Below are 10,000 nucleotides of genomic sequence, written 5' to 3'. Positions count from 1 at the left end.
AGCTACCAAATAAATGTAGCTACCAAATAAATGAAGTAGTGACCGGTGTAGCTACCAAATAAATGAAGTAGTGACCGGTGTAGCTACCAAATAAATGAAGTAGTGACCGGTGTAGCTACCAAATAAATGCAGTAGTGACCGGTGTAGCTACCAAATAAATGAAGTAGCGACCGGTGTAGCTACCAAATAAATGAAGTAGCGACCGGTGTAGCTACCAAATAAATGAAGTAGTGACCGGTGTAGCTACCAAATAAATGAAGTAGCGACCGGTGTAGCTACCAAATAAATGCAGTAGCGACCGGTGTAGCTACCAAATAAATGAAGTAGTGACCGGTGTAGCTACCAAATAAATGAAGTAGCTACCAAATAAATGAAGTAGTGACCGGCGTAGCTACCAAATAAATGAAGTAGTGACCGGTGTAAATGAAGTAGTGACCGGTGTAGCTACCAAATAAATGAAGTAGTGACCGGTGTAAATGCAGTAGTGACCGGTGTAGCTACCAAATAAATGCAGTAGTGACCGGTGTAGCTACCAAATAAATGCAGTAGTGACCGGTGTAGCTACCAAATAAATGAAGTAGTGACCGGTGTAGCTACCAAATAAATGAAGTAGCTACCAAATAAATGCAGTAGTGACCGGTGTAGCTACCAAATAAATGAAGTAGTGACCGGTGTAGCTACCAAATAAATGAAGTAGTGACCGGCGTAGCTACCAAATAAATGAAGTAGTGACCGGTGTAAATGCAGTAGTGACCGGTGTAGCTACCAAATAAATGAAGTAGTGACCGGTGTAGCTACCAAATAAATGCAGTAGTGCAGCAGCCTCAGTAAATGTGTCCAGCTGCCAGAGTTTTCCGGTCGCAGCTTCCACAGACTCCCACAACAAACGTCAGAGCAAATTTCCTAACAAGCGTTATAAACTGACCACAGGCCCGATGCTAATTTCTGTTAGCCCGTCTATGAGGTTTTACATTATACGTTAGCATTAAGCTAGCGGACTTTATGCTTAGTTGTGACACTGACTGTGTGTGTTTTGAATGTTGTTTCAATGCGTAAATATAGTGTGATTTCGGACACAACCAGAGAGACAGACAGAGAGACAGACAGGTAGGTACCGTCTACTTCCTGGTTGGATGGCGGCGGAGGGGGCGGAGCCGGCAGCTCTGAGCCGTCATTGGACGGTGGAGGGAAGCTGTCATCATCACAGGGAGGGGGGGGGAGGGGAGGGAGGGGGGAAGCAGATCTCCTCCACCACTGAGGAGACAGACGAGAGATGTTACTGTGATGTCACTGTGATGTCACTGTGATGTCACTCCTCTGGACCACTGGCTGCCTAATGCAGGTTTAACTAACTCAGGTATAACATTTTCAGGTTTAACTAATTCAGGTTTAACTAATCCATCTTTAACTGATCCAGGTGTTTAAATAATCTTTAAATAACACAGGTTTAACTAATCCAGATTTAATTTATTCAGGTTTAATTTATTCTGATTTATAGTCCAGTCATTTTATGAGAAAAGGTTGAACAAATTGCAACAGAAGCAAACTCATCTGATTTTGTATCCTCAACATGTCCTGAGTGAGGGAGAAAAAGCCTCGAAGAATCCCATTAGGGAAAGTTTAGAAAAACACCCAAACATATCCCATTTAAAACATTTTTTTCACATGAATAGGGTAAAATTATTAACCTTTAGATATATCCATGAAAATTACTGAGTTGATTACTTACATTAAGACAAACAAAAAATGTATTACAAGTTTTTTGAAATTCTTTGTTAACATGAGCAAATTTGCACACATTTGCATAAATTTGCATAAATTGCACCGTTTTGACGGCACATGTATATATAAAGGTGCTGTGGTGGTACCAGCATGAAAACTGGACTGAGTTGACTCCATCGGTCAACCGACAAGTTGACCACTTTAAATTTCAAGATGACTGTAAAATCCCCTGATTCGCACAAACTGAAATACGCTGCTATGGCCGGGTTTTGGTTGGTTTTTCAAGACAGCCACATCCTTAGTAGAGCAGGTATGACATGAGCCAACAGTGCATAATCCAATTACATATGGCTAATTTGCATACATACAACACCTGATCTAAACATTGGGTAGAGCAGGTGAAAATGTCTTGTTCAATCTTGTTAACATATTACAGTTAAAAAACTTAAGGAATGGAACCAATTTAGGCCCATGAGCATTAATAGAGACGGAGCATGTCATACCTGCTCTACTAAGGATGTGGCTGTCTTGAAAAATTGCAGTCATCTTGAAATTTAAAGTGGTCAGCTTGTCGGTTGACCGATGGAGTCAACTCATTCCAATTTTCATGCCGGTACCACCACAGCAACTTCATATATACATGTGCCGTCAAAACGGTGCAATTTATGCAATTTTTTGCAGATTTATGCAAATTTGCTCATGTTAACAAAGAATTTCAAAAAACTTGTAATACATTTTTTGTTTGTCTTAATCTGAGTAATCAACTCAATAATTTTCATGGAGATATCTAAAGGTTAAAAATTTTACCCTATTCACGTGAAAAAAAATGTTTTATATGCATATAAATGGGATATGTTTGGGTGTTTTTTGAAATTTTCCCCTAATGGGCTTTTTTTCTCTCACTCAGGACATGTTGAGGATACAAAATCAGTTGAGTTTGCTTCTGTTGCAATTTGTTTAACGTTGACCCCTTTTTTGGCCTAAAATTACTGGACTATTAACTAATCGAGGTTTAACTACTAATACAGATTTAATTTATTCAGGTTAAACTAATTCAGGTTCGACTAATCCATGTTGAATTTTATAAAGTTGAACTAATCCAGGTTTGACTTAAACAGGTTTCGGGTTGAAGTAATTCAGGTTAAACTTTTTCAGGATTAAAGGAGAATTCCGGTCATTTTTGACCCCTAACCGATAGCCGAACTCTGAAACATCCTGGAAAGACATTACTATCCGATCGCAGAGCGCCTTCTCTCCCCGCCACAGAAACAAAACACTTTGTCCTTGTTGTGATGATTTCTTTACTAAAATAAACGGTCAGAGATATTTTGGACATCACCACTGCACTGCTCCACCGTTTATTTTAGTAAAGAAATCATCACAACAAGGACAAAGTGTTAGTTTCTCTCTGTGATGGGATAGTAATGTCTTTCTGGATGTTTCAGAGTTAAAAACACAAAGTTTCTACTGTTTCTACTCTACACTATATGAGTTCAGTGGTGTCTCTAAGGATTCCAGTCATGTACCAGAGATATCTGATTGTTTTCTGACTGTTTGTTGTGGTTGAAAGAATTGCTGCCCCCATGGGTTAGCGTTGTGGCTATCGCTAGCGCCGGGTAGCCATGGTAACTCCGGTTTGCCTGCATCAGTTTTAGTCGCGTTTTTTGCCCCAACCAACACTGGGTGACCATCGGGACAACGATTTAGGGGTCAGAAATGACCGGAATTCTCCTTTAACTAATCTATAATTAACACAGGTTTAACTAACACAGGTTCAGTGTTCCAAGTCTCTGTGGGCCTCACCTGTTTCGAGGCTGAGGGGCGGGGCCGGAGGTGGAGCGTTCTGATTGGTCAGAGAATCTGAAGGAGGAGGGGGAGGAGGAGGGGGAGGGGCTACATCTCCAGACGCCCCGGGGGGAGGAGGGGGAGGGGGAGGGGGGGGAGGGGCAGAGACGCTCATGACCTCATTCTCATGAGCCAACATGTCACTGGGCGCCGGAGGAGGAGGGGGCGGGGCTTCGTCCAGCAGCGTGGTGATGATGTCACACTCCGGTGGCGCCTGCCAGGTGGAGGGGATGGTGGGCGGAGCTACAGGTTTACCAAAACTGGAGCTGAGAACACACATCAACACGGCTCGATTCAATTCAAGCTTTAATCCTGTATCATCTGGTTATCTGTGACTCATTAACTGACTCGTTCATTAACTCATTAACTGACTCGTTCATTAACTCATTAACTGACTTATTAACTCATTAACTGACTCATTAACTGACTTATGGTAAATGGATGGACTTGCACTTATATAGCGCTTTTCTAGTCTCTTGGACCACTCAAAGCGCTTTACACTGTAATGGTCACATTCACCCTTTCACACACATTCATACAGCACTACATAGTGCAGGGAACTAAGCATTCACACACATTCATACACCCGATGGACACATCGGGGGGCAAGTGTGGGTTCAGTGTCTTGCCCAAGGACACTTCGACATGTTGACTGGAGGAGCCGGGAATCGAACCACCGACCTTCCGGTTAGTGGACGACCCGCTCTACCTCCTGAGCCACAGCCGCCCTTGTTAACTCATTAACTGACTCATTAACTCAATAACTGACTCATTAACTCATTAACTGACTCGTTCATTAACTCATGAACTCATTAACTGACTTATTAACTCATTAACTGACTCGTTAACTCATTAACTGACTTGTAAACTAACTCGTTCATTAACTTTTAACAGACTCATAAACTCATTAAATGACTCATTAACTGACTTATTAACTCATTAACTGACTCATTAACTCGTTAACTGACTCATTAACTCGTTAACTGACTCATTAACTCAATAACTGACTTGTAAACTAACTCGTTCATTAACTCATTAACTGACTTATTAACTCATTCACTGACTCATTAACTGACTTATTAACTCATTCACTGACTCATTAACTCACTCATTAACTGACTAGTTCATTAACTGACTCGTTCATTAACTCATCAACTGACTTGTAAACTAACTCGTTCATTAACTCTTTAACAGACTCATTAACTCATTAAATGACTCATTAACTCATTAACTGACTCGTTCATTAACTCTTTAACTGACTCATTAACTCTTTAACTGACTCATAAACTCATTAAATGACTCATTAATAGGGCTGGGTATTGTTGAGAATCTCACGATTCGATTCGATTTCGATTCATTAGGTCACGATTCGATTCGATATCGATTCGATTCGATATTGATTGAAATGCTTCGATATCGATTCAGTATCAAGCAGAAATACACAAATAAGAGTACCAGATTTTTTTTTTTTTAATAATTATTTGTTTAGTTTCATGCCTTATGAACAGCCATAGTATAACTCATAGCATAACAAAATATGACACTGCTTTAACACTGAACTACAGTGCAGCTAAATTTAAATTAGGCTATGTGATACTTTCCTCTTGGAAAATAACTCATAACATTTTGAGTAATAAAACAATACAAAACAATATTATTAATAATAGTTGACTGCACAACTGAAAATATTGTAGCGACCCCGCAGTAATGTTCTTGTTATGATGTTTAAGTTCTGTGATTTCTGACTGACTGTCAATGTGTATGGTACGGGCAGGTGGGATGAGAAGCTGAGGGGCTGGGGTGAGTGTGAGGAAGACAGAGTCCTGTCTGTGTGTAGGTGAGTGAGTGAGGAGGAGCAGAGGAAGAAGTGAGAGCAGCTTCAGGGTTTCCCGCAGCGCTTTCCTGTTAAGGCGGCCGCCTTAACAACAAAGAGCTGCCGCCTAAACTAACGTCTTAAAAAAAAAAAAAAAAGTAGCGATATTCGCCGCCGCCGCCGCCCCCCCCACCCCCCCCCCCCCCCCGTCGGACGATGGCCGCATCCTCTCACACACATACACACCACAGAGAAGCACGCATGCATAACAGCAGCGCGTGTTGAAAGCGAAAGTTAATACGGCACGGCGCGGTGCGTCCCTCCCCCGACGATCGATCCCCGCTGCTGCTGCTACTCACTCCCATATTGTTATGGTTTGGTCTAGTGTGGCCCCCGTCCGTACAGCGCGAATCACACGAGGGTGTTGCTCGCAGCGCCCCCACTGGCCAGGGGCTTGAATCGATTCAGAAGACTGCTGAATCGATATTGAATTGCAGAGAAAAGAATTGCAATGCATTGCTGAATCGATATTTTTACCCAGCCCTACTCATTAACTCTTTAACTGACTCGTTCATTAACTCTTTAACTGACTCATTAACTCTTTAACTGACTCATAAACTCATTAAATGACTCATTAACTCTTTAACTGACTCGTTCATTAACTCTTTAACTGACTCATTAACTCTTTAACTGACTCATGAACTCATTAAATGACTCATTAACTCTTTAACTGACTCGTTCATTAACTCTTTAACTGACTCATTAACTCTTTAACTGACTCATAAACTCATTAAATGACTCATTAACTCTTTAACTGACTCGTTCATTAACTCATTAACTGACTCGTTCATTAACTCTTTAACTGACTCATGTTCTGCGACACCTTGTTTAATTTCTTTGGTTTTTCATTATGAAAGAGCAGCGCATACGTCTGATAAACTGATTAACTACTAAACTGACAATCTGCTTCAACCTGGCTTCAGACACACAACAACACAACAACACAACAACAACAACACAACGATGAAACCAACAACAACAACAACATGAATCAGAGTTTGAAGTGAGCAGCAACACAGACAGCAGTGAGGAGCCGTTACCCGCCAGCAGGGGGCGCCACGGGGCACTGGACCGGCTCGGGGGGCTTGTTGGACCTGAGAGACACACACACACACACACACACAGAGTCACACACACACACACACACACACAGAGTCACACACACACACACACACACACACACAGTCAGACTTCCTGTGAACGTTCAGTCGAGTCTGAACTGAGTCTGATCAGTAGAAGGTCTGGACCTGGTGGACGCTCCGTGTTTCCGGATCGTTCCAGTTCTGTCCGACTGTTTCCCAGAGACCTGGAGGGGGGGGGGGGCAGACAGAGGGGGGGGGGGCAGAGGGGGGGGCAGAGGGGGCAGACAGAGAGAGGGGGGGGGGGGGGCAGAGGGGGGGGGTACAGAGGGAGCATCAATAGATCAATAGATGCTCTGAGGCCTCTGCAGCTCTAATTAGTCTCTTTGCACAGTTTCCCACGCTGAACAAAGACTGTGTGTGTCTGTCTGTGTGTGTGTGTGTGTGTGTGTGTGTGTGTGTGTGTGTGTGTGTGTGTGGTTGTGTGTGTGTGTGTGTGTGTGTGAACAACAGCAGAGACCAGAATAAGTAGAACAGAAATAACAGACACACAGTTCAACTGAAGGAGCGACAGCAGCAGCGAGGCCCCGCCCACTTCACTTCCTGTCCCCGGCTCCACGGTCAGGAAGTGTTTCACTTTGAAAAGCCTGTGGTGGTTGTGTTTTATTTTGAAAAGTCTGTGGTGGTTGTGTTTTATTTTGAAAAGTCTGTGGTGGTTGTGTTTTATTTTGAAAAGCCTGTGGTGGTTGTGTTTTATTTTGAAAAGCCTGTGGTGGTTGTGTTTTATTTTGAAAAGCCTGTGGTGGTTGTGTTTTATTTTGAAAAGTCTGGGTGTCACAGGCTGCGTTCCGATCCACAGTTTACGTGGACAGAGCCCCCTACTCCCTACTCCCTGCACAGGGAATCTGCCGTAGGAAACTTCACTTAACCGATATATCACCAATCGGAACACCCTGCAACGTCACAGCTGTTTCCGCTCGAGTTTAAAAATAAAGTTTTTAAGTTTCAAAATGTTTCACGCCACTGTCACCGTTTAGACAGATCTGAAATGATAGAAGAAACATTACTATTTCTGTGTGCACAAGCAAAGCAGTTTTGTGTTGCAATGCGTGGTATTTATTCAGTTTGGGGGCATCAGGGTGTAGAAAGCATCAGTGGCTCAGCTGACAGGAAAGCTAACGGCGGTAGCTAAGCTAACGGTAGCTAAGCTAACAGCAGCTAAGCTAACAGCAGCAGCTAAGCTAACAGCAGGACGTCAGCTGTTAAAACCCTCCCGTTGTGGGACACCACATGAAACTACTCCAGTTAGCTCAGTCATGTTGGAACTCAGATATCCGCTGGAGAAAATATTTGTTCATGGAGCGTTTATTGAGTCACTGAGTTATTAAAGTTAAACAGGTAGCTAACCGTTAGCCCTGCCAATTTACGTAACGCACGTAAACGGAGCGCAATGGCTGATGGGTAATATCGGTTGTCAACATCCGGTGAACTGGGCGAAGTGAGGAACCGTTGTTCACTCCCTGAACATGGAGAACACCCTGTGTAGTCTAGCTACTGCGCAGGGAACTAGAGGGAACTAGAGGGAACCAGAGGGAACTAGAGGGAACTAGAGGGAACCAGAGGGAACTAGAGGGAACTAGAGGGCCATCGGAACGCACCCACTGACTGTTTTCAGCTCTGACACTAAACCACTTCCTGTCAGAGCGGCTGCATCGCGCTCAGCTGACCTGAGATCAGCTGCAGCCTCACACCGGGCAGCAGCTTCCTGTGCAACACGCTCCAGTACCACACTACTACTACTGCAGCAGCACTGGACTATATATTATACTACATAATAGTACTGCACTGACCTACAACACAAGAAGGGGGAACTCATTTTTTGTCAAAAATGAGATGTTGTCATTTTTGGGACATTAAAGGTCTCCTACTACATCATGTGGATAAATATCTGGACTCAATGTTTTCTTATTTGGTATATAGGCTATTTGAGGGTGGTTTTCACACTAACTCCCAAAAACTGCGGTGAAATAACGTGAAAACACAGTAACTACAGTTACCTTCTTCTCTCTGTGTATAGATGTTCAACAGGCTCTACTGTACAACAGGCTGCTGCCATTATGAACCAATAGGAGTTTCCCCTTTCTTGTGTTGTATGTCCAGCTTATACTTTGCCTTAATGCACAAACAGACAGAGGGGAGGGGGGAGGAGGGGGAAGTTCCATAGTGCAGTTTCAGCCGACGCGACCCGGCTCAGGCTGCAGCACCATTCATCCTATTAACCATTTCTCTACCATTGCAATGAGTCTGGAAACATTATTTTAAGGCCGAAAAACTCCGCAATGTTACTTTAAATATTTTTACTGGTAAAAACAAGGATTTGACCCATTTTCAGAATCCTAAGTTCAATACAGTCGACTGGACAACAAAAATACTTTAAACTCATTTTTCTCAGAACTGCACTCTGAGGAGTTTTACCCCGTTCTTCCGTTGTAGGGCAGAGCAGTACTGTACTACCGTAGTACTGCAGTACTGTACTACTGTAGTACAGCAGAGCTGCAGTACAGCTGAAAGAGGAAGTGTCGGTGCAGAGCCACTTCCTGTCGTCTCGTCTCTCTGAACTCTGCTGCTGCTTTTCACTCAGAGCAGCAGTTTGTCTCTTTTCTCTCACCCTAAACTGACACAAACTAGACCACAGACCCATCGGACAACATGTTGAAGCAAACACCAGAAATACACAAATATTTCTTCTGAGACTGAAGAACGTTACTGTTTTATTTAAAGGGTTATTGCCGTTTTTTTTACAACCTGGACCTTATTTCTAGCATAAAATGCGATCATTTACTCACCCAGATAACTTTGGCAAGGCAAGGCAATTTTATTTGTATAGCCAGTTTTTACCACCAGTTTGTCTCAAAGGGCTTTACATCCCATCATAACAACATCCTCTGTCCTTAGACCCTCACATCCAGGAGGAGGAAAAACTCTAAATAACACATTATCTGCAGAGAAACTCCTTCATTTCACCAATATTTAGTTCTGATAGGCTAGTGCTATTCCCCTCTGAGTCCGGGGTTAGCTGTTATCAACATCCGGGGTCTGTAGGTTGACCTACTGACCTCTGACCTGGATGATGTCATCTGCCGGGGAGGGGGAGGAAATGATCGGAGTTTATGATAGAAATAAGGTCCAGAATGTAAAAGACAGAAATTATCCTTTAATGTACGTTCACATTAGGGCAAATGGTGTAAGTTAGTGGAAACAGTGGAGCAGTTTGTACCTTGACCCCGTGGCCCAGGCCGTCCAGCTGCTGGTAGCTGATTGGCCGGCGGCTGTAGGGGGGGCGGGGCTGAGGGCCGGCAGACTGAGCCGGGGGGAGGATCTTGTGGCTGCGAGGAACTCGTCTGACGGCCGTGAACACGCCGATCTCCCTCCGAGAGACTTTCTCCTTGTGCATCTCCACCGTCTGAGGAGAAACACAGAA

The 10,000-nt window shown here is 43.5% G+C and overlaps 1 protein-coding gene across 1 annotated transcript in view; it reads right to left on the bottom strand.

Annotated features, from left to right (window-relative positions):
* The window catches only part of abi3a (ABI family, member 3a), a 21,338-nt gene that overhangs the window by 5,756 nt on the left and 5,582 nt on the right, over nt 1-10,000 (bottom strand). Inside the window, 6 exon segments of the mRNA XM_085783302.1 lie at nt 1,116-1,218; nt 1,220-1,254; nt 3,526-3,833; nt 6,481-6,534; nt 6,688-6,746; nt 9,797-9,982. Coding sequence (XP_085639428.1) covers nt 1,116-1,218; nt 1,220-1,254; nt 3,526-3,833; nt 6,481-6,534; nt 6,688-6,746; nt 9,797-9,982 — 745 coding nt within the window.

Source organism: Trachurus japonicus, chromosome 8 (genome assembly GCF_045865225.1).
Source record: "Trachurus japonicus isolate A0001 chromosome 8, Traja_1.0".
Taxonomy (NCBI): domain Eukaryota; kingdom Metazoa; phylum Chordata; class Actinopteri; order Carangiformes; family Carangidae; genus Trachurus; species Trachurus japonicus.
The sequence above is the reverse complement of the archived record's forward strand: the minus strand, read 5'-3'. Positions and strand labels throughout refer to the sequence as shown.